The sequence below is a fragment of the Aspergillus glaucus genome (assembly GCF_001890805.1).
Source record: "Aspergillus glaucus CBS 516.65 unplaced genomic scaffold ASPGLscaffold_4, whole genome shotgun sequence".
NCBI classification, from domain to species: Eukaryota; Fungi; Ascomycota; class Eurotiomycetes; order Eurotiales; family Aspergillaceae; genus Aspergillus; species Aspergillus glaucus.
The window spans coordinates 582,102-605,405 of record NW_019170456.1 but is presented as its reverse complement, the minus strand read 5'-3'; the positions used below and the strand labels follow the sequence as shown (position 1 = coordinate 605,405).

The following is a 23,304-nucleotide window of genomic DNA, read 5'->3' as shown; positions in this document are numbered from 1 at the left end:
GGTTTCTGGTTTCTCAGTGCCTCACTTATTCGTGAGACTACCCCGGGAAGTGCCCGTAGTTTCTCTGCCCCTCGTCGCAACTGTAGCGTTGTAGCTCAATGCGGGGCAGTAATGGTAACAAGGTGAATTGACTGCCAACAAGGTTGTTACAGTCGTCAATTCAGGCGTTACCAGACCGTCATGCTATCATCTTCGAGAGACCGTCCACTTTGAAGAACTGTGAATGTGGAGTAGTTTGTATATGGCTTATCGCCACGTGATGCGCTTATCGCGGCTCTTCCTTCCTCCATCGTCATTCAGCGCCTTCGCATGGAAGCCGCAGTCGAGCTCGCAGACTTCCATTTGCGTTCAAAAACGGCTCGGTGACAATTTCCCGGTTACTTCTCTTTTGGAAGGAAAGATGCTCGGTTCTTTCCTCTGTTATCACCAGCGCATGCCATGATGCAGTGGCAATATTTACTTCAGAGGACAGCTTAAGAGCCACCATGTGAAATACGAACATCATCTCGATCCCATTGTCAGTATGTCAACCCGGGATGCCAATATCAAACCACTTCCACCGGATGTTGTGGCCAAGATCAAATCTTCCACGTCGATCACCAACCTGAACGACGTTATCGTGGAGCTGGTCAAGAACGCGCTGGATGCAACTGCGCATAGCATCATAGTGACAGTTGACTTCCAGCGTGGTGGCTGTGTGGTGGAAGATGATGGTGAGGGGATTCCTCCGGCCGAGTTTGAGGTCGGTGGAGGACTGGGGAAGGCGCATCGTACGTATTTTGGCCCTGGTATTGGCGCAACTTCTGGGCGGTCTGGCTGATTTTCCGAACAGATACCTCCAAGTTTCAGTCGGATCGAGAGGCCCATGGCCGAAGAGGGCTGTTTCTAGCCTCCCTGGCGTCTCTATCGTTGCTCACTATTATATCCCGTCACCTGCGCCATCGGAGCACGAACAGCGTCATATTCCATCATTCAACACCAATCGCGCGCTTGATTCCGGCACCGGTACAGCAGGATCTGAGTTTCAGCGGCCATGGAACCTGTGTTACGGTCAATGACCTCTTCGGGAACATGCCCGTCCGCGTGAAGAGTCGGGCATTAGCTCACCAAAAGCCTGACGAATTAGACAGAGAATGGGAGGATCTCAAGCAAATGCTAGTTGCGTTAATGCTAGCCAACGACCAGCTAGCGAAATTGGTTATCTCAGATGGCAGCAAAGGCAAGAAGATAACTATTCGTCCCCAGAACCAGGGTCAGCGGGCAGGCGAACTGGATCTTCAGCGGATTTCGACGATTCTCGCCCAGGCAGGTCTAATCAACTTCCAGAACCCTAACGTTTGCTGGAATGTGGTTTCAGCCTGCGTTCCGGATTTCTCAATCCATGCCGCCATATGTCTTGTCCCCAGTCCTACCAAGAGAGTGCAGTTCATTTCGTTGGGAATGGCTCCTGTTTTCCCACGAAATAGTGCGAACATGTTATATAGCGATCTCAACCAGCTCTTCGCTTCGTCAGACTTCGGTACCACGGGGACTACCTCTGCTTCCGTTCAAAATTCGCTCGAGGATGGCCATATGAACGCCAAAGTATTACCAAAAACTGTCAACAAATGGCCAATGTTCTATGTGCGGATTAATACCAATACTCCCGAAAGATGGTATGAGGACGGTCAAGAAATTGCTCCAGAGTCAGACAAGTCCGTTCAACGCATTCTGGACGTGCTTGCGGCTATGGTTAACGAGTTTCTGGCGCAGCTCAACCTACGACCGCGTGCCGGAAAGAGAAAACGGAAAGTGCCCCAGGTGTCACCAGAAGCAGATCAAGAGGACTCGAAAAGCACAAGACAATCCAGGGATACCAGGCAAGATCGTGCCACGGTTTCAGACAGCACGGAAGAAGCTTTTAATGGTCGATTGAAACTTCCATCATTCAAGAGACCTGTGCCTCCTACAACCAGCCAGCACTTTGGTGATTGGACTAGGGTTAAGGGTGCCAAAGATGTTATATTCGACACGAAGCTCAATGCTACGAAGTCTGTTGATATTCCGTCAAAAGTTCGCAGTCCCGCTGAAAGCCAGCAGCCCGTGCATTCGTCCGGGAATGAAAAAGAGCCAACAACAGATACGGCAATGCCCTGGACTGATCCGTATACAGAGCGAACACACATGATCAACTCACGGACTGGTCAATCGATGGATTCCTTTAATGCGTGCGAGAGGCCACGCTCGACTGGCTACATTCAACCGAATCAGGTATTGGACCGAGTAAGACGACCAAAATCAGCCATTCCCACCGGGCCCGGGAGTTCGTGGATAGACGGTGTCTTGAAAAAATGGGAGAATCCGACCTTTAGCCGATCTGAGCGACCTATCAACTCCATTAATTTTGGAACAGCGCACGAGCACGAAGCGGACCAGACGACCTTTAATGCGCACGACTGCTGTGGCGATCTTTGCGGGTTGAACACAGTCAAATTCTCCAAGTTCCGGGGGAAGTTATGGAAGCAACACCTCCAAGGGGCCGAGGTAGTTGCGCAAGTTGACCAAAAGTTCATCCTTGCGAAATTACCAACATCGTCAGTTGGCGGTACTCAGGATGGAACTGCATTGGCATTAATCGATCAACACGCGGCGGATGAACGATGTCGAGTAGAACGACTTTTTGGGGAGCTTTTTACTTCAGAGTCGGGCGATTTTGGAGGAGTGCAGACCATTCCAGTGGAACCGATCATGTTTGAGGCTCCAATAAGTGAGAAACCGCTGCTCAAGCGGTATCGGAAACACTTTCGATCTTGGGGTGTCGACTACCGAATTGAACAAGCCGCAAGCAGGCTACATGTTTTTGTACATCTACTCCCGGCCTTGATAGCAGAACGATGCCGGACGGAGCCCAGTTTGGTTACCGATCTCATCCGCGGCGAGATTTGGAAGTGCGAAGAGAGCGGAAGCAAACCCAGTTCTACAACCGCACACTTGGATTTGAATTCTGGCAGCACTACATCTTGGGTAGAACGGTTAACAGGTTGTCCCCAAGGGATCGTTGACTTCCTTAATTCCCGCGCCTGTCGAACCGCCATTATGTTCAACGACGTCTTGAGTATTCCTGAATGCCAGCAGTTGGTTGCGCAACTGGCACAGTGCGCGTTTCCGTTTCAGTGCGCGCATGGTCGACCGTCAATGGTCCCTATTTTAGATATGGAATTTCAGGATTCATCGTTATTGGTTAGCGAATCGTTGGATTCACTTGCATTGGGATTGGAAGATGGCGATGGAACAAATAGGGTTGGATTTGTCGAGGCGTTTGGAATGGCATATAAAACAGAGAATATAGACTAAGTAGATAATGCGCTGTATATATATGAATGTCCCCCCCCCGTTTACATGACAAGACTTACAGACCTTATCGCATTAGTCTCAGCCTGAGCACCCCGAGCATTGTAGTTGACAGGTATAGATATATCGCAGCCACACTGCCGATCACAAGCGAAATAGATTGAGATGGCCATGGGTGGCATTTATGGTATTCAGGGACCAAACTTCACTAATGAAGGAATCCGTAGTCCTTATTTTGGTGTGTATCCCTAACAAAACCCCAGACAATCCAGTTTCGAATCTCCCTGAACCTTGCTCTCCAGTCTGTTGTCACCTTGTCTTCTTCGGTAGGTGTATGTGTATCCGTCTCCAAGTCCATATTGTCTAAGCTGACAACTTTCGTTCCAACCTGTCGGCCTCGACAGGACCAGAGCTGTCAACATCAGGAGATGAGGGTACATCTTGGAAACTCAGACGGGACAACTTTGTCAACTGCGTAGATTGCAATCTAATTCCCATGGTTCTTTGCTCCACAGGAAGCAGTGTCTGCATATTTGACGAGATACTTTTGAACTATCCCGAGGTGCGATGATGTTTTGCAAGTTAGAACAGCAGTCATGGCCTAACAATGATTTTCATTAAACAGTATAGCTACCAAGAAAAAAAACTCACTGAAACTGATGGATATACGAGGTCGGCGTAGTTGCTTCCCGCCGAGTTCTCGTTATTGATTTTATAATGGCATGCTCGATATGAATACGCATCTCTACACCCAACATTGCTCCCGAGGGAATAGTCAAGGAAAGGTCTAGAGCATTGGCAGTCAGTAGGCTGTATCTAGCTGCTGTGCTCGAGATAGGTAGATAGATCTTACTCGGGCATCGTGAAATTGTAACGTAGAAATGGCAGGAATGGATTGCGTGATCGTGGTACATATTGTACAGCTTCAGATGATTGAAGTTGATCATGGGATATTTTTGCATCAACCAGCTGAGTTGCGCTGTATTTCTGAGGTCACATGTTACTCTCCCAGTAATGGCAAGTCATATTAGATGGTAGAAGGGTTTTGTATATCCCAGTTTACTTTCTTTATTGGTCATTGGAATTGCGATATTTAAACCCAAATGGCGAATTCAACAGTTCGGCAGTAGTGCTCATCGCCGAAACTCTGATGCCGAATAGAATTGTAAATATAAATCATGGCGAGTCGCAGGTACAACTCCTTGAAAATATCATATGCTCCGAAGAGGCCCTGATTCTTTGAATATGGCCGCCACCACCGCTGGACCAGTCGGTCAGCCCGACATCGCCTACACTCCCCGGTACGAAAACTACAAGGCTCGAACAACGCATCGTATACAGACAGAAAAGCTTGTGCAATCGTTGCCTGAGGGGTTCCCGGCCAAGCTGGACTCCGATCTTGTGTGGGACGGAAATAATTTGGCTGAGTCTTATGACTGGAATTATCACCTGACGCCAGCGGACCTTGCTGAGATTGATGAAGCCTTGAAGCACTTCAAGTGTAAGATAACATCAAATTTTGGATTTTGAGAGATTTGATGCTAACTATGGGCCCTGTTGCAGCGTTGGGAAAGCCACTTGGCGAGATCAGTCAAGAGACCTTTCCCCTACCAAACCTTCATGCGACGTTGCGAGAAATTTCAAGAGAGATCCACAATGGCCATGGCTTCAAGGTTGTTCGCGGAATACCCGTGGGTCAGTATACAAGAGAGGAGAATATCACTATCTATGTTGGTGTCTCATCTCACGTTGCACCCATTCGGGGTCGGCAGGGCAAAACCTGGCAAGGCAAGCCAGCCGATGTCATTGTTGCCCATATCAAAGATCTGAGCTCCACTGTTGATGCAAAGGATATTGGCGCCCCAGTCTATACAGCAGAGAAGCAGGTTTTTCATACAGACTCGGGTGATGTTATTGGACTCTTTGCATTGAGTGAATCTGAAGAGGGGGGTGAGAGTTATCTAGCCAGTGCTGGGAAGGTTTATAATGAGCTTGCAGCATCTAGACCCGATCTTATACATACTCTTAGTGATGATTGGGCTTTCGACGAGTAAGTCAAAGTAACTTTCATCTTGGAGGTCAGACTGATATAAGAGAAAAAAAAAAAACAGCTTCAGCAAAGATGGAGATGCGTATCTCTCACGCCCTCTCCTCTATCACCAACCGGCAAAAGACGACAGCCCGGAGCGACTGATCGTCCAATATGCACGTCGCAACTTTACAGGCTACTGGGGATATCCCCGCTCAGCTAACATCCCACCGATTACTGAGGCCCAGGCCGAAGCATTGGATGCGTTGCATTTTACGTCGGAGAAATACGCTGTCGCTCTTGATTTCCATAAAGGCGACATCCAATATGCAAACAACCTGAGCATTTTCCATGCCCGGGGGGGTTTCCGCGACAGTAAAGAGAAACAGTGAGTTTCCAGAGCCATTCAATATTGACTTGTTATCTGACCCTTTGTATGTCAGGCGTCACCTTATCCGGCTTTGGCTTCGCGACCCTGAGTTCGAGTGGGAGAAACATGAGGCCTTGAAGGAACGGTTTGGCCGTGTGTATGCGGATTTGAAGACCGAAAGCTCGGTGTTCCCGTTTGAGGCTACCATCAGAGGTGCAAATGTGGGTACCTGAAGTATAAAGACAGCTGTTAGCCACCTCAGACAGTCTAGTGGTGTTCCGAGATACTACCGGAGCATCGTCTCAGTAGATAGACTACATCAATTGACCAACTACGTACCTGTTTGTTTCCTTTTCTTTCCTTTCGTCTCTTTCCCTTTTAGTCCTATTCTCGCTATATCGATCTGCCGGTATTGACCCGTCAGGGCTTGCCCGTATTCAACAGTTCTATAAAACAGTAGAATCATCCAACTTTGACCCCTTGGTTAATGAACGCAACAACACCATATTCCAAATCCACCGCCATTAAGTCTACAGGTCCCCATACAAGTACTTGCACAGTTACTCCAAGGTACGGCTATCCACGCCCCAGCTGTTATCTGTCATATGCACCCACCCACCCATTATCCACTATCCACACACCCGGTCCTCCATCCTTCATAGCGAACATGTCATACATACCGTACCCCATATACTCTATGCATTAGATGCATTGCTTGCATGTGAGATGCCATGCATTTCCCTCGTATACAGCATCGTACCGTACAATACAAGCCACACATCCATTCGTAGTGTGGAGGATCGGTTAACCCAACCCGGATGGTGATGGATGCTCGTACCGAGTACCAGTCTCTTGGGAGGCCCAAACGTCTATTTCTATTTCTGTTTATGGTGGAGTGCATGTACATACTTGTATGCATGGAGTATCATATTGACAGGTCTTGTACGTATTGTCTACGAGTGCACGCCATTGTGTCAGTACTCTGCGTACATTGGGGTGGCGGCTGGGTCTGCCTTGTCTACAGGGTATGTCAGATACTTGTTCCTCTACTCACAATGGAAAGAGTTCGCTTAGAGCTATACATTGATACTAACTTTGATATTCTACTATTAAATCCATACCAGTAAATACCATACCATACATACCATACCATACATACCGATACAAATCCATCCAAGTCGACACTACCAGAACATATGGAATCAAGAGATCAAGGAAAGTAGAGAATGAATGTGTATTTGCCTTTTCCCAAACCAATCCATTCCGGAGCCGCGAAGCTCAGATGTACCATCTAACATCCTTTTGTGTACCCTTTTTAGATACCCTAGATACCCATTGTAGGGAGAAAAAAAAAGAAAAGAAAAAAGAAAACCATGTACTCCAATCCAGGCGAATGAAAACCGAACGCAGAGATAAAGTAGAACAAAAGAAGACAAGCGCCGCCCAAAGTATTATATCCACAGATGCACCGAAGAAGGAAACAGAACAACGAATAGTAGACAAACAGGTATATCGAGAACAAGAAAACAAGGTCATAAATCATTAAAGAGTGAAAAGAGTCATGAAATTAACCATGTGTGGCAACGGACTTGGATTTGGATTGGGTCCAGGAAAGAAAATCGAATTTGTCCTTGGCGTTTTCCAAGATTGAAGGTGTAGGTGTAGAATCGGTGTGTGCGTTGTTGCGCGGAGGCACCTCGCGTGGTTCCAGGACCAAGGACCTACGGTAGAAGGTCTGGAGACTCTTCTCGCCGCTCGATCGCACCCGGACAAGCTCGTTCTGCATCCAAGCCTGGAGCTCGGGAACCTCGCTCAGGCGGTACGGGATCTGGAAGCGTTGCAGTTCGCTGATGATACGAGCCGTCTTCATGTGCTTGTCAAAGTTGATCACGGCCATCTCGCCATCGTCAGTCGGCAGATGCCTCAAGGGCTGGTTACCGTGGTCCACAAAGGTAAGGTCGGTCAGGTACGTGCCCACGAAAGGCAAGCACGGCGGGACGTGATTCTGGATCCGATTGCGCAGGACCGAGTAGTTGCGCGACACATCCACAATCCCCCGTAGGTATTCCAGAGTCGACTTGGTCTTCTGCGAAATGATCTCCCAGGTGCGCTTGAGTCGAACGATCATAGACGAGTTCAAGGAGCAAATAATCGCCATCAGGGAGTCGTAGTTGTTTAACTCCAGGCTCTTGTTGGCAATCTTGATCCAGTGCTTGATGACGACGGCCCGCTTCTTCGGCTCTTCAAGTTGCAAAATCGAATCCGAGACCAGGTGTGCCAGATCAGTCGACAGTGTGGACATGGCCCGCACATTCACAGCCAGAGAACCCGACTTCTTCATCCACTCCGTGTCCAGAAGTTCCTCTGGGAGAATCGAGCAGAAGATCCGGGACTCCTTGATGGTCAGCTGCCGGGCGAGCTCCATGGGATCAAAGTCCAGGATGCTCAGGCTGGCTTCGCCATTCTTCCACTGCTTCAGCAAGTTGTGTTCCTTCTTGCCCAGAATCGGAGGCGGGAGAGGAGTGTCTGGGTGTATGTATTGCGCCGTAGCCGTGTTGGTCTTGCCCCTGGAAGACACCAGTCGCGGCACGACAGGCCCGTGTACCTTGGACACTTTTTCAGCCAATTCCACGAGATGCTTGCCGGCCAACGGGCGGATCACCAAGGTTGCCTTGGCGAACTGCGTGATGAAGTCGAGCGCTATGTTGTCGCGGTCATGACGCCAATGCGATTCCAACCAGCCCTTCAACACGTTGCAGACACGCAACCGGACTGTATCAGCAGCGTGTGGGGTATCGCCGATATATTCAAAGCGATCAGCCAGAGCTTGAGCGAACTCCAATGGGGTAGCAAAGAGACGGAAGGTGAGGTAGAACGTCGAGGTGAACATGGCGTCAGGGGGGGAATGGTGCGCCGTGAGTTTTTCAATCAAGGCGCGAAGGCTACCACCCATGACGTGACCTTCCTTGAAGATCAGCTCGTGCGCAAACGTCTTCTCCAGGATGTTGGCCTCAGTCTCCTCATTCTCCTCTGCCAATGTCGAGTGGCTCACGCTACCCTTGAGCGAGGGCTGGTATTGGTTGCTCAGATCGGGCGACGTAGCGCGGGTCGAGGTTTGCGAGACACCACTCATCTCAGAATCACGGAGACGACTGTTGTAGGTCATGAAGCTGCTGCCAGTGCTCGTGACACCACGGCCAAAGGACTCACTGACATCCGACTTGGCATTGCTGCCACGGCGCAGACCGTCTGCAGCTTCGTAAGAAGAGGAAAAGGACAAAGCGGTCGCGGAGGGAATAGATGAAGAGATTTCGATGGGTTGGGCGGGACTGTTCAAAGCACGGGAGTGGAAGGAGGAAGGAGTGGTATCGTCGGTCAGGTCGGGAGTAGAAGCAGAGATAGTAGTCGCCGTAGTAGAAGGGGAAAGGTGGTGAAAGTTGTGGTTGCTGGGGATTTGTAGCGGCGGCGGCGGCGGTCGCAGCGACCTTTGTTGATCGACCTGGGTCGTGCGTTGCGGTTGAGGAGTCTGGACTTCCTCCTCAGGTGGGGGTCCAGCGTTATTCTGGGTATCGTGGTCGCTCTTGTTGGTATTCAACTCCGGTGTTGGTGCTGTTTGTGTTTCAGACTCTAGTTCAAAATCTCCAATTTGCTCCAACACCAGGCGAGCCTTAGCACAGCAGTTCCCAGCAGCACGCACACAGTCCGTTGCTGCTTCTACCAGACGCTTACCCTCGTCAGGCATGAAAACCACGTCGTCGTCGGACGATTGAGCCGGTCGAAAAACATCGCGCGCAGCGTGGACGAGTTCGGAGAGGCGTTCATACATGTTCTCCTTGGCTTGTTCGAGAAGGTCCCGACCCTGAATACCGTGTTCGCATACGGCCTCGATGACAGTCAACAGCGCACGACAAGCCTGTACAGACTGTTCGGTGGTGACAATCAATTCGGTGGAGGAGCGTGACTGCAAGTGCAAGCCGATGAAGGACCCCAAAACCCCCAAAAAGGCATCGTAGGTGGCGTTTAGACGCTCGGACGCGAGATTGGGGTTACGGGCGGCGGCAGCGGGGGACGAGTATGATACGCGGTGTGAGACCCGTTTGGTGGAGACGGAAATTGGTCGAGGCTGCGAATCGCCCATGTCTAGGCGCGTAGACGCACGGCTCATATCCATTCGGCTACGGTTCAAAAGGCGAGATTCGTTCCGTTCGGTTTCAGCCGCGGAAGGAGCACGGTCGGGAAAGGTGTCAGAGGGAGGAGTCAGCGGGCTATCGTATTGGCCCTCGGCTCCATGCATATTGGAGTGTTCCAGCTCAGCAATGGTTCGACCGAGACCGACCTCTTCGGTCCAGACATCGAGGAATCGCACGCCGCGCGTAACAACACGGAAGGCCTTGAGTAACATCTCATCCAAGATGTACTCGACCTCCTCGTCCATGGGAGTACCATTGGCGATATCCCGGAAATTCTTGGCGGTTTTGACCAGGGACGACAGGTCGGTTAACAATCCTTTTCGAGTACGGCGCAGTCCGTCATGCTGCTTGATCAGGGATGATTCTCGTGTGAGGCATTCGGATTTTTCCTAGTCTGGTTAGTTCCACTGCACGGACGTCCCCCGCTTTCTTTGTGCGTGAAAACATAGTGCGGCGTAGTCCACTTACCAAAAGAAATCGCACACCGGCTATCAATCCCCGCATCAAGTCCTGGTTACCAAAATCCTTGAGTGATGATCCGCATCCTCCTCTGATGATCTCCCAAAAGTCCGTCAAAGCCCTGAGAAGCGGGCGCATGGAGACTTGGTCGTAGGCCTCGCAGTAGTTGGTCGGCAACCAGCCGCGAGCGCCGGTATCCAGCAAGGTCCCATCGGCCCAACCGTTAATGTGGACCGAGTGGACTAGGATGATGTCGCCTTGGTCCAATGGTAAGGTGACAGTGGAGGGGGAGACGTCTCCAGAGGGATGGAACGGGTAAAAAGCACGAAGGTAGTCGTGGAAGATGGCTCTGGGGGGTTCTGATAGCTCCTCCATAATGGTATCGTTGTTGTCGGTCCCCTCTTCTTCTTCTGCTTCTTCTTTGACGGCGTGGGGAGTCATTGGGGGCGTGAATTGCGAATTAGTTGGTGAGTTATAATAACGAGTGGTATGTTGATTGGGCCCAACAGCGACAGAATTAAAGTCGCCTTTGACGATTTTCAACGGAGGAATCGGTCGTCTTGAGGGTTCCATATCTCTTGGAAGTCTGTTCATTGCACACAGGTCTAAGACCAGAGAAGATTATGTGCGAGAGGATCCAATAGGCATCCTTAATGCGACAAATGAAACGTATCGATATCGAGTGTTGGGAGGTGGATGGTCAATGAATGGATGATGGCAGCACTGTCGAGTAATGTCAATGGGGATGCACTCTTCCAGCACGAGGGCACGAGCATGAGAGCATAGCGAGAATGTTTTGGAAGGGCAGGTAGGGCAGAATGGAGGAGACGAGACTAGGGAGAGACCCCGATGCGCGGAATGCTGGGGGGTTACGTACCAATGGTGGCAATGGCAGTGGCAATTAGCTGGATGTACAGAGTATGAGAGAATGAATCGAGAATCGACGAGAGAATGACTGGAGAATAGTGAATGAACCCAGGACAGAGAGTGAGTCCTGTGGTCCGGAGTGGAATTGAAAGACCGACACGGGCTCCCCAGACTTTTAGAGGATCGTGAGATGAGCAGGAGGGAGTAAAAATAAAACAAATAACAGGATGACGACAGATGAAAGGCGCAGGAAGCGAATTGGCGAGACAGCGAGAAATCTCCAAGTACGCAAGGGTGAGTAGGAAAGGGTTTAAGACAGGGAATGAATGTCTGTATCCTGTTGGTTATGGTGATAAGAGGAGATGATACAGAAGGAGAGCAGGAGGAGGACGGGATAGAGAAAGGGTAGAAAGGGTAAAGAGTAGAAAGTAGAAAGGATAGAGAGAGAGGACGAGAGAAGATCGAGTGTGATATGGTTAGTTAGCACCGCCGATGAAAGAGCGCGACGGCCGTAAAAGTGTGGAGCAGCGATCCCGGTCACGGTTATCACATGTATTACCAAGTACCGTACATAATCTTATTATTTTCTCTATATATCATATCATAACCAATGTACTCTATTCAAAGTATTCTCCTATTCGATATTATCTCTGCATAGACTATTCAATTCAATTCTCCTATACTCTATTCAAGTATTTGTATTCCATGAATACAGTATCGTAAATAATGTGAGTACAGTAAACAAACAGGGGTTCGAGTCCATCACATACTAACTATATGAAGCCTAGTTCTCCACTAGGGCCAACCGTGGCAAACGCCCCTCACTGATCAGCGACGGTATTCCGTACCGTAAGTACCGACATTAGTCTTTGTTACAGAGGTACGGTATACGCAATTCTATTCTTACCTCTACTAGTTTCTATAGTAATATTTTCTTTTGGGTGTACTTTTACATAGTACTTGTAGGAGTATTTGTATGCTACTACTATATTGTTATGTTATACAAGATATACTCCATACAAGGCATTGTACCTGTGGTATGACCACTCCGCATAGAACCACGGTTCATACACGGACCACCTGGTCTGATTTTTGATATCAGGGGACTAGTTATCAGGCATAATTTCCACAGTAAGCACTCCATACAAGTACAGTCAAGTAGACCACTGAAACCAAGTAAGGAATTACAAAGCATCATGTTACAAACCTGTTGCTAGGCAATAACAACTAAACCACACCACCGGTAACCACCCTCCCAATCCAGTAATCCACTCGACTTCCCCCTATTTCCCCAAGTACACTTTCAAGCGCATATAAACTTCGACTAAAATCCGGCAGAACGGCTCCTACTTCCTGTTCGTTACTTCCGGCAAAAGAAAATATGTCGCTGGATCTGCGCAGGCACAAAGAAATCGGCTTTTCTTAGTCACCTGCCACTGCTGGGCCAGACCTTGGTACACTACCGAGTATGGAGGAGTATTAGTGTTGGTGGCCTGTGGTAACTTGACTTTTTCGGCGGAATCTCGCACGTGCGTGGCTATATTTGTGTTTATGGCACGTGGTTGGATGTTGGTTTTTTTTTTTTTTTTTTTTTTTTTTGCCATGACGGGCTCTGGATTATATATCGTGATACATCCCGCTATCACCTACTCAGACACAGCAACTATACTCCGTGAATACTCCGGAGTATGTATTTGTGATCAGCGTGATAGTGACAGCATTACTGTATTCGGTGTTTCTTCCGGCTCTCATCCGAATGACTAAACCGCCTCACCACACGCACAGTGCCCATAAGTGTCCAAGCATCGATACTATCGCATCAGATAAAAGCAATATCCATCCATGGTTCGAGATATAATAGTATTGTCCTCTGCACTCTATTACTATGCTTTCTAGTCGATATCTGACTCCAATCCGACTCATGTACATACTTACAAGTACACAGTAGTCGGACTATAGTCGGACCCAACTTACCCCTTCCAGCCAGACGATGATGCAAACCGACACTCCCAATTACCAAAAGTACTCATCAGTGCATTAGGAACTGTTGATCTTTCACTGCAGGAACATAACTTGTAATGGTACTCCCCCACACTAAAGTGACAAACAATAAAAATACAATACTCTGTACGGGAATCGATGCGATTCTGCAGAATTTGTATCTCGGTAGCCGCAGCTGCATCTCGTCACGTTTTTCGGGGTAGTGATTGGGTGTTCACGTGCGGTGTGACGGGCGTGTATTTTGCATGGCACTCCGTACTTTGTACGGAGTTCTTGCAGTTTGTGATTGCCGAGTTGCTTGTATTGTATAGGATCAGGATTGTTTGTTATCTGATGGATTATATTCCTTGTATTAAGAACCAATAATTGGACGGAGTAACGGTAGTACCATAGATATATATTCCGAGTGCATATTCCACACACACATTAAACGCAATCTATACACCGTACACATGACGCACACTAGAACATTCCCTCCATATCCAGATCCAAAAACTCCGGATTCCCAACCGCCGCTATATCCGCCGCATTCAACACATCATCAATACTCGTATCCAGCCCTGTCCCCATGTCCATCCCATCCATGCCTCCCCCGCCATCTCCAGTCGCCGCAGCCGCCGTATCCAGCATATGGCTGAAATCGCCATCTTCCGCATCCGCATCGAGGTCCATTTGATTTTGCTGTTGCTGTTCTTGCGACTGTGCTTGCTGCGATTGTTGCTGCTGTTGCTGTGACTGCTGTTGAGTTTGTGACTGTGGTTGCGCCTGGGGCTGTGATGATTGGTCGGCCACGGGCATGTTGCCGAGGATGTTGCTGACGTCTAAGCTCGGTACCTGCGCCGTTGGTGCCGTCACGGCGTTCACGCGTCGGTATAGCCGAACGATCATCTCCGCTCGTAGCGGGTCCTTCTCCGAGACCCTTGGCACGTCTTGGTGACGGATGCTGAGGGCGTCGCGGAGGGTTAGGACTGGGCTGCGCAGATTGGCCGCTGCTTGTTGTTGTTTGGTTTGCTGTGATTGGTCCTTGTTCTCGGGCGGGTGGTAGTGCATCTGGTCTGCTGTGAATGACTCCATCATTGGCGCGCTCACTATCATCGCAGCGACATCCAACGCCAGATCCCCGCTCCCTGCTTCAGTTTGCAGTTTCAATTCCTCCTCTAGCGCCCGCAAGACCCGCGACGCGCCCAGCATCCTCACCCCCACCACAACCTGCCGATGCGTGTACGACGGCGGCGCCATGCTGATCTCCGGGTTCGTGCTCCAAAGAACCAGCGACTGGAATGTATTGCGAACACTACCCAGAAGACCTCCCGCGCCACCGTTTCCGGAATGGCTCCAGCTCTCCAACTCGGTGCGGTGACAGCCCCCTGTCCTCTGGAAGGAGAGGTGCGGTTCAAGGGCGTCGAGGATGGGCTTGATATCTGTTCGTGAGGGGTGTCGCGCGCGGACGTCTTTGAGTTGTTCTTCGAGGGTTCGTGCCGTCATGCTCAGGACTGTTTGGTGGATGGCTTGCGCTTCGCCGGAGATCGAGGTCGGACTGACAAGGGAATGAAGCGTTTTCAGCGCGATGGTTGGCTCGCTTTCTGATTCCCAGATTCGGTTTCCTAGCCATCCCAGCGCGACCACGAGTGACGGGAGTAAGAATGGTTCGAGGAGGTATTCGAACCCTCCTTTCAGGGTTTCAAACTCCAACTTCCCCGCTTCACACGCCCCGAGACTCTGACTGAACAGCGTAGTCACAAGGAGATAAAACTCCTGTGGACTGCAATTCGACATGGTCTCCTCGCTAATTCCCTCAGCGATGAACAACGCCCCAATCCACGCCCCAAGATCCTTATTCTGCTTCTCCGTCAAATCCTCCAGTTTCTGGCTGCATGAACCCCGGTCCAGTAATTTGAGCACGAACGAGTCGTCACTGCTGATACCCAGCTCGTACGGCTTCAGATCGTAGCGATACTTGAAATTCAAAATTAAGAGTAGGATACTTCCGAATTCATCGTAGACGGGCTGATTCTCGCCTTGGTCGCTGTCCCAGTGCCAGTTATCAAGTAGTGTGCAAAGTGGTTGAAGGATTTGTTTCGTGCTGCGGAAAAGCAGAATTACATCCAGTGCTTGGGGTCGTCGCGAGAGGGAGTTGCAAATGTTTTTCAGTGTCATGCTTTCTTTTTGATTGCAGAGTTGATGTATAACCTGACAAGTTAGCATAATTTACCAGTTAGAGAATATGGTGAACTCACTTCTGTAACCGCACCCACAATAGCATTCGCATTCCCCTCCGTCGACTCAATATCATTAGTCAACTGTTCTGCCCGTTCCGGGTTCGCATAAATCTGCGATACAAGGTCATCCTTGACATGACCGACCGGAACCGCTTGCATCGGATTCTCTCCTAGCAACCGCTCAATGCTAGACTCAGGGATAAGTTGATGAGACGCGCAGGCGAACAGAAACTCCTGCCTCACGTCCGACAGGACCGTATTTCCCTGCATGGAGAACATTTGCGAGAATGACGGAAAGGTATTCGGATCGAGGCGACCAAGGGCGTTGCTGATGCAGATTTCCATGGGGATGGAGACCATTGACGCGGCCAGCATGGTTGCAAAGAAGGCGGGCAATTTATTCACCAGGAACGAACGGAATATAAACATGGTGCGGTTGGACTCGTTTCGATACATGGCGTTTGACAACACATCAAATGAGGCCGTGATAACTTCCTCGATGAGAGCTTTATAATGACCCTGTGACTGTCAGCTAAATCCACACACAGAATATGGATACGCACCCCATAGCGATTAACAAGATAGCTAAGCAGCATATTATCATCAATCAATGGCCGCCCGACAAGCATAGAATTTATATAAACGTAGAGACCAGCTCTCGAATTGATCACAGGCCCGTCCATAACCGAGGCCTCGAATTGAAGCGCGTTAACATTCATCCCGTCCATCATGGTCATATCCAACGACTTGGACGCCGGCTCGCCGTAAAGATTGAACTCTTTCTGTAAGCTGTCCAGTCGATTCCGGAGGGGAAGAGACACCTCGACGCAGAGGGGTAAATAGGCCGAAAGGGCCTGTCCGAGTTTGATTTTCAATCCTGTCCGGTTAGCATTGGTATTGAATGTGAATTGGGAGGAAAAGAAAATACCCTCATTATCAGACGAAAGCACATCAACCCCCTTAGTCGTCCCTGATAGCGCCGCCAGCAGAATTCCCAACGACTCAAACAACGACACCACATCCGGGGACCCCATCAAACCCCCCGTCTGCTGATGCTGCTGATGCCACGCCACAACGGCCTGGATCCAATCCACAGCAGCAGAAAAGATTTCCATCGCTTCAGCAGCGGTTCGGGGCGTGCTATTCCCTGTCGAAACAGCCAACATGACATCCTGGATGACTCTGATATCCGTCATGAGCGTGTAGCCATTTTTTTTCTGTTGTTTCGATTTTTCGCTTTCATCCGATGATTGAATCTGCGACTGCGGTAGAATATATGACCGCTTCAACAATCCTGCCAGTACAGATGGAATCTTCACTCGCTCCGTCTTACACAGACAGTCTATATAAACCGGGACCAAGGGATCCCACTTGACACCCGCGGCGGCGCCCACCGCGCGCACATCACAGAGGACATCCACCAGAACAGACTCTGAAACCGAGCACCTTGCAGCCAGTATATTTGATAGATTCTTAAACTCATTCGCATCTATGCGATGCTTTAGACATTGGTCGAGGAAGAGTCTCCATTGTTCGGCGGATGATGGCGATGGCGCCGTTGTCGTGATGGTCATTTTCACACACCTCCTATCACTCAATGAGGTGGTCTTGATTATATTAGAGTGAATGATCGGGGCATTGCCCTATGTTGCTGGCAGTTGATAACGGAACGCGAAGAGCCATTACGATGGTTGGTCGAGTGGTCACGTGCAATTATGTAATATCACGTGTAGTCCATAAGGCAATAAGGCATAAAAATGACACGAAGGCAGCAATCAGGCAAAAATAACTGACACCCAGAATGAAAAAAGCGCTGAGTGAGCCAAGGACACACTCCATAGCAGATTCCCATATAATCTACCTACTCCATAAGATACTAGGTAAAGTTCTCTACAGATTGGACAACCTCAACCCCAACGCCAACATCCGATAGTTATCCGACCCCCCCGGAGTGCATACATCAACTTCCACCGGCCCGATCCGATCCACACAACGATTCCGTAGCAAGAAACCGTTGGTATCTCCGTCCCGTGAAGAGTTTTACGAGAAATACCCATACACTACCCCTGAAACTGGGTCGGGCCCGAGACTAAAAAAACAAACGTAACAGCATCGGGACAACGCCCTCGACCCATGGAACTAGCAACGAGCAACAGCTGGCTCTATCGGGAAAAGAGATTTAACATCCTTTGGTACCGAGGGTGTTTGTGTGCTTTTCGATGATCCTCGGCATGGGATCTGATCGAAGGAACCGGTGTCCATACTCTGTGTATAGATGTAGATTGGTTGTCAACTGAACATCGTGTTTTCGGACGTCATACAGATTAGGAAAAAGCCATGTATAACGATCTTCGACGCTCAACCAAGGATATTGCCCAGATGAAAACTCGGACAAAATCTGCCAATGATCAGCCCTACTCAGCTGTGCTTGTACTTTCGGCGCACTGCATAAACGCTCGTTCGCACGGTTCCCTTGTGATCAGGGCCCAATTACAAATACCGTGTGGTCTGTACAGAGTACTCTGTACGAGCATTTTGCTCCATAATATGGAGTTCAGAGGACTTACAAAGTACGGCAAGATGACGCGTCGATCGACGACAGTTGTTTTGACAGAGATTAATTCTCCGACTGTTTCTGCATGATCCTTGCGCGTATTCCGGTTCATATACTTTGTGCATAGTACACTAAGACATACTGTACAAGTAGTCAACAATGACCGTACTTTGCACTGTGATTACTGATCTGGCTAGTATATGCAAAGGAAAAGCCGGACCAATAAGATAACCATACCGTGACGAACTCATCTAACACTAATCCAAATCAAGTATAGTGGATCTTTGTTCAGCTACGCCACATGTTTTCCGAACTGGATACCCCGTAGGGAACAAGCCCTTACTGAAACGGGCCACTTCATGAGTCAGTCGAAGACTCCAGAAAACCACTAACCCGGAGAATTAAGTTAGTTAAGGATTTACTATCTAGTTCCCCGTACTTTGGACTCTGGATAGTTATCTCTCCGTAGGAGACTCCGGCTTTATGTAGTACATTGCCGGACTTCCCCCCCCCTATGTTACCCTTACCCAAACCGTCAAGGTATCCGGGAATGGATGGGAATTCCGCCACTCAGCTCCACTGCTATCCAAGGGAATGCTTCCCGCGCCAGGCCTAAATAGGATAGCGCCACTTTGCGGTCCCGGTCCTTGGAAACAAACCGGTGGAGCCCCGATCGTTCGTCTAACTCTTTTGGTTCAGATTAACGCCACCGGGGGTCAGCCTGACTGCTGTAAGGTAACAAAGGGGGACAGAGTGTGTGACATTGGAAATAATCATAGTTTCTGCCTTAGCAGCAATGCATAGCCCGTCGAGGGCCGTAATGAATCAGACAATCAAAAGAATAGAAGAAACTCGCTATCAACAGCTCTGAACACCGTAAAACGACATGCTGAATATATTGTGTATAACCCAAAAGAAAAAAGAAAAAAAGAAAACAAGAACACATTAATAGAAATCTTGACTTCCCCTGAGAGAAAAAAAAAAAGGAAATCTACCCCCGAAAACTCCGTCGATGCGATGCCTGAGAAGACGAGTCCAGATCGGGCGCTCGCGGCCCAATCATCCAATCCTCCATAGCCAACCATTCACTCCAGCTTCTTTCGGCTGCCTCAATCTCAGGATCCAACGGCCCCTGGAGCGGTCGAAGGAAAGGAATGGTCTCTTGCGGTGGCATGTCGTAATCTTTCTTTACCGCAGCCCACCCACCACTCTTGGCTGCGAATAGATAATTGCGACGCTCCTGCTCGTGTAGCGATCCAATTCCTGACCCCCAGTCGTCGCCAAAGAACCCCTGAAGGACTCCCGGGAAATCCATACCCGTAGCCACAAGACGTCTGATGTAGGGAATGAGGGAGACGGACGGTGGTAGAGGCGAAGACGACGAGGAAGGTGTTGCCTGTCCAGGAGGAGTAGGAATCGACGAGGCGGAATTGAAGATGGGATTGGGTTGGCGTTGGAAAGGGAGTCGAATGTTCAGGAACGCAGAGAGACCCTGGACGGGGCCACTGTGTTGGGCATGATCCAGGAAATACCGCTGGCAATTCTGATACCGCGGAAACCAGTCGCAAAGGTCGAAACTGTCCCCTGAGCTGCCTTGCGAAACTTCTGCGATCCCAAACATCGTGGTTGGGTCAAATTGAGTGTTGTTGGGTTCCATAGGGGTCCTGGACGAGGGGCGATTGATAGGTTCAGGATCAGGAGTAGGATCAGGAGTTCTGGTCGAGGCACCTCTTAGTATCTCTGCGGTTTATTCTTCATTCGTAACAGTAGGGATTACTTTTGCGAAAAGACGCTTCGACGCCGACGGAAAAGGGAAACCTTGCGTCGCGGCGACGGAGAGGACGTAGGAGACGAGGGACGAAAGAGATTCTTTATAGAAACACCTAGACTCCTGCCAGGATTGGGATCGTTCACGGACATCTGTTTAAGGCGGTCATCTAGCGATGGTACAGGGAACCGAGATCATGACAGGTACGGAGGTATAGGAGTATAACAAAAGCCCATCGGATTTATGCAATTGAGTTATACCATGACAATAAGTAGAGAAGAGAAGAAGGGAGAAGAGAGAAAAAGAGAAAAGGGAAAAAAGGAAAGTAGGGGAGATGACGAGAGATGAGACGAGACAGGGAAACGCACGCGCCTGGTGGATTCAAAGAAAAGAAAGAAAGAAGTGGACTTGTATATTCGACTAGACTCGCGCAGGAACGGGTCTACCCGGTCTAAGATCCGTGATAGTTTAGTATAGAGTACAAACCATGAGTATGCAAGTTATTGTGTATTCACAAATGCATCTAATCTAGTAGTACTCTTACGATTATTCTGTAGACGCTCTGTATATTTCTCTATACATCCTCTGATACCGTATTGTTTCGACTGAGATGAGTCGCGTCAGAATCACCGCCCTGATTGGCCGATCCAGCCCATTTCTCCCACGGAGGACGTTCTCCATTCGGGTCTTTTACCACTTTTACCCTTTTTTGCCTTTTCCACTCTTTTTCTGTGTGTGTTTGTGCTCTTTTAATATTACACCTTCACTATGATTTCCGATCATCTCATCCGATCGGACCCCCGCTAGATCTTTTTATGCTCTTCTAAGTAAAAGACGGTATTCACACCTGGCTTGCTTACTGTATTCTCACTTGATACAGACAGGCGGTGTCATCAAAAACGAAAACCCTGCACGGCAATTGAGTCGTCTTTCATATGCACCATTGATTCCTGTATTGGTTAGACAAACGTAGCACAATCATACCCCTCTCTCAAAGCCCGAGTACGCCGTAGAAGACACCGAGTCCACCGTCTAACAGTCCACAGTACAAAGAGGAAAAAAGAAGGTAATTTCCGGTGTCGAATCAGGAATCGCCATCTTTAGATCTGACTCGACGGCGGCTATAGCAGAGAATATTATAGGGCATCTTTGTTCAGATTGCATACGAGTGGACATTGTTGCTCAACTGTCAAGTGTACTCCGAATACAGAGTATCCATAGGCATAGAATTCGACAATTTCGACTTGTTGGATATTTGGGACTGAGTGGAATCGCCACATGTCACTATGTGTGTTGTGTGTTGGTGCTCCATATGCACCACGCCTGCTATACTACTTGCACCACCATAACTGCGAACGACAGCCAGTCACCCATAGCGGTATAATCAAAATAGAACAATACTTCAGGATGCGGTGAGCATAATATTCAGTCACCTCCGTACTCCATATAAATAAAAGCAACGCAATATCTGTACAATCCTCGACGTCAACGCCAAATGCAGGTCACATGCATTTCCACCCGAAACGTCTCTAATCCCGCCGCGAATGATTGGCCCAGAACGCATCTAACCAAGGCGCTAACCTCGTATTGTCTGCAACGACGGTGGCAGAGCTTACAGCGCGCAGCCCACGGCGCATATATCTACTTCACTACTGTACTATTATATGATGCGGTGGTCTTATTGGCTCTTTACTGCATATGCATATGCTGGACCTAGGGAATTCCTGGAATTCAGTCTTCACCGTCTTTGAGTTTGCATGGCATCCGCACATGACCTTTTTACTACTCTGTACAGACAAGAGTACGATTACTAGTACTGCTAGTATTCTTGTACCACGGTCTACGGAGTACGAAACCCTATTTGAAATTCTAGAGCCTAGCATCGTGCGATCTGCACTCAGCCACATACCGCCACAGTGGCTCGTAATCAACAAGCCACCATTTCCACTAGCCTCGTTTGCGCCACGGAGGACTTACCCTACTGAGTTATTCGAGGGTAATCACTCGCCACTGCGGGCTGGTTTTGAATTGGCTTACGCTGGTATGGAGCATTGCATATTTTCTGGGAGAATGTGGGAATTGGAATTGTTGCCACCGGGATTTGAACTGCAGAGCTGAGGATGGTCGGTTTATTTCGGGTGGAGGGTTTCCTATTTGTTCCGTAGAATACTTGTACGGACTACGGAGTACTTGTACTCATAGTACGGAGTAGAGTGTGGTTAGTTTAAGATTTGGCGAGAATGGTAGCATTCTCTGGCAATTGACGGTGTAGGCCAATTGGAAACGAAAATGGTGAACCGGAGTCCACAACGAGACGGTCTGGCCGGGTCTCGCACGGTCTACAGAGTAGTCATTGCGGGAGGTACTTGTATAGCTTCAGGTATGCCTGTTAGGGAAGGCATTCCTGACGGAGCCGGGCCGGGTTCACGTGGTGTATTATTTTGACTTGGGTTGTATATTGTACTCTTTTGCCCCTTGGTTTATCCTGCTAACATGAAGACTATCTTTCACAGAATACATATCCAATTGCTATCTAACTAGATAGCCGGCCTTGTGTATGCAGCAGTAGAACCAGCCCAGCCATGCTAGCCATGCAACTCGAATATACCCCATACACCCGACAGTACGCAATCCCCAGGATCTATGACACAACACCCGAGTACCGGGAACGAAATGCATTAGCAGGAGCTTGGCAATAGCTTTCTAGAACGGACATGTCGAGTTCATATGCTGCAGGACCGGTTCTTAACTGAGTTCCTGTAAGTATCCGTACCCTGCTGGACAAAGGACACGCGGAGACATGGGCGATGCTGGTTGGATGAAGTCATTGCACAATCCTGTTGTAAGTGCAAAGACTGTTCAAATAAACTATGATCGACGTGAGTACGAATACTTAACATCATACTCTACCATTATCATTGAGCTTGGCACCCCGTTCTCGTCACAGAGTAGTTCTTCAACCCGAGTCTCTCTTGGTGTCTCTCCGAATCTCTCCAGTCTCCGATTCTACTATGTCCGTGCTCCAACCGTGGGGTGTCGGCATCATCTGATACAGGATCCGGGCAGGAACAGCACTCGTACTCCGGATTCCAGAAACAGCAATGATAAGTAGAATGGCATGATCCCCGCTCTACCCCTCCTTTGATCTTCGTCCTTATCAGTGATCAACGGTAGTGGTTGGTAATATCTGGATTAATGTCCATTTGGCCGTGATAATATTGCTTTTGTGATATTCGGATTGCTAATGGTGTTTAGTATGGAGTAGAGGATACAGATATCCTACTCGTTGACTTATCATGCCATGTACTCTGTAGACTAATGTATTTGTAGACGACCATGTATTCCGTAGGCACTCGTCCGAGACAAGTACCAGATAAGCATGATCAAGCACGTGGGGCCCCAGGAACAGCGGGTCTGTTGACCTAATTGGGGACAGTGCTCACGTGTTGCATATATCAGCTTTACATATTGAATTGAATAACACAGGATATTTTATTACTACGGAGTACAGAGTACA

At 49.0% G+C, this 23,304-nt stretch overlaps 5 protein-coding genes across 5 annotated transcripts; 2 read left to right on the top strand and 3 right to left on the bottom strand.

The window, feature by feature from the left end:
• Positions 1-523: 523 nt before the first annotated feature.
• Positions 524-3,333, top strand: ASPGLDRAFT_64383 (putative DNA mismatch repair protein (Mlh3); the record flags this gene model as incomplete). The annotated part of the gene is made up of 2 exons (XM_022548768.1): positions 524-770; positions 833-3,333. The coding sequence occupies 2 exons, from the start codon at positions 524-526 to the stop codon at positions 3,331-3,333; spliced, it is 2,748 nt and encodes a 915-aa protein (XP_022403809.1).
• Positions 3,334-4,575: 1,242 nt separating this feature from the next.
• ASPGLDRAFT_55601 (TauD/TfdA family dioxygenase) lies at positions 4,576-6,070 on the top strand (the record flags this gene model as incomplete). Its single annotated transcript, XM_022548147.1, has 4 exons — positions 4,576-4,831; positions 4,894-5,380; positions 5,442-5,747; positions 5,803-6,070. The coding sequence occupies 4 exons, from the start codon at positions 4,576-4,578 to the stop codon at positions 5,960-5,962; spliced, it is 1,209 nt and encodes a 402-aa protein (XP_022403808.1). The 3' UTR covers positions 5,963-6,070.
• Positions 6,071-7,285: 1,215 nt separating this feature from the next.
• On the bottom strand, positions 7,286-11,466 carry ASPGLDRAFT_1130435 (guanine nucleotide exchange factor). The gene is made up of 4 exons (XM_022539608.1): positions 11,442-11,466; positions 11,256-11,384; positions 10,388-11,101; positions 7,286-10,308 (listed from the first exon to the last, which is right to left on the bottom strand). The coding sequence occupies exons 3-4, from the start codon at positions 10,970-10,972 to the stop codon at positions 7,297-7,299; spliced, it is 3,597 nt and encodes a 1,198-aa protein (XP_022403807.1). The 5' UTR covers positions 10,973-11,101; positions 11,256-11,384; positions 11,442-11,466; the 3' UTR covers positions 7,286-7,296.
• A 2,242-nt stretch (positions 11,467-13,708) lies between these two features.
• On the bottom strand, positions 13,709-17,039 carry nut1 (putative RNA polymerase II mediator complex subunit Nut1; the record flags this gene model as incomplete). The annotated part of the gene is made up of 4 exons (XM_022548767.1): positions 13,709-15,436; positions 15,484-15,984; positions 16,029-16,342; positions 16,394-17,039. The coding sequence occupies 4 exons, from the start codon at positions 17,037-17,039 to the stop codon at positions 13,709-13,711; spliced, it is 3,189 nt and encodes a 1,062-aa protein (XP_022403806.1).
• A 1,733-nt stretch (positions 17,040-18,772) lies between these two features.
• On the bottom strand, positions 18,773-19,673 carry ASPGLDRAFT_43604 (uncharacterized protein). Its single transcript, XM_022545850.1, has one exon. It carries the CDS (start codon positions 19,638-19,640, stop codon positions 19,011-19,013), a length of 630 nt encoding a protein of 209 aa, XP_022403805.1. The 5' UTR covers positions 19,641-19,673; the 3' UTR covers positions 18,773-19,010.
• Positions 19,674-23,304: the final 3,631 nt, after the last annotated feature.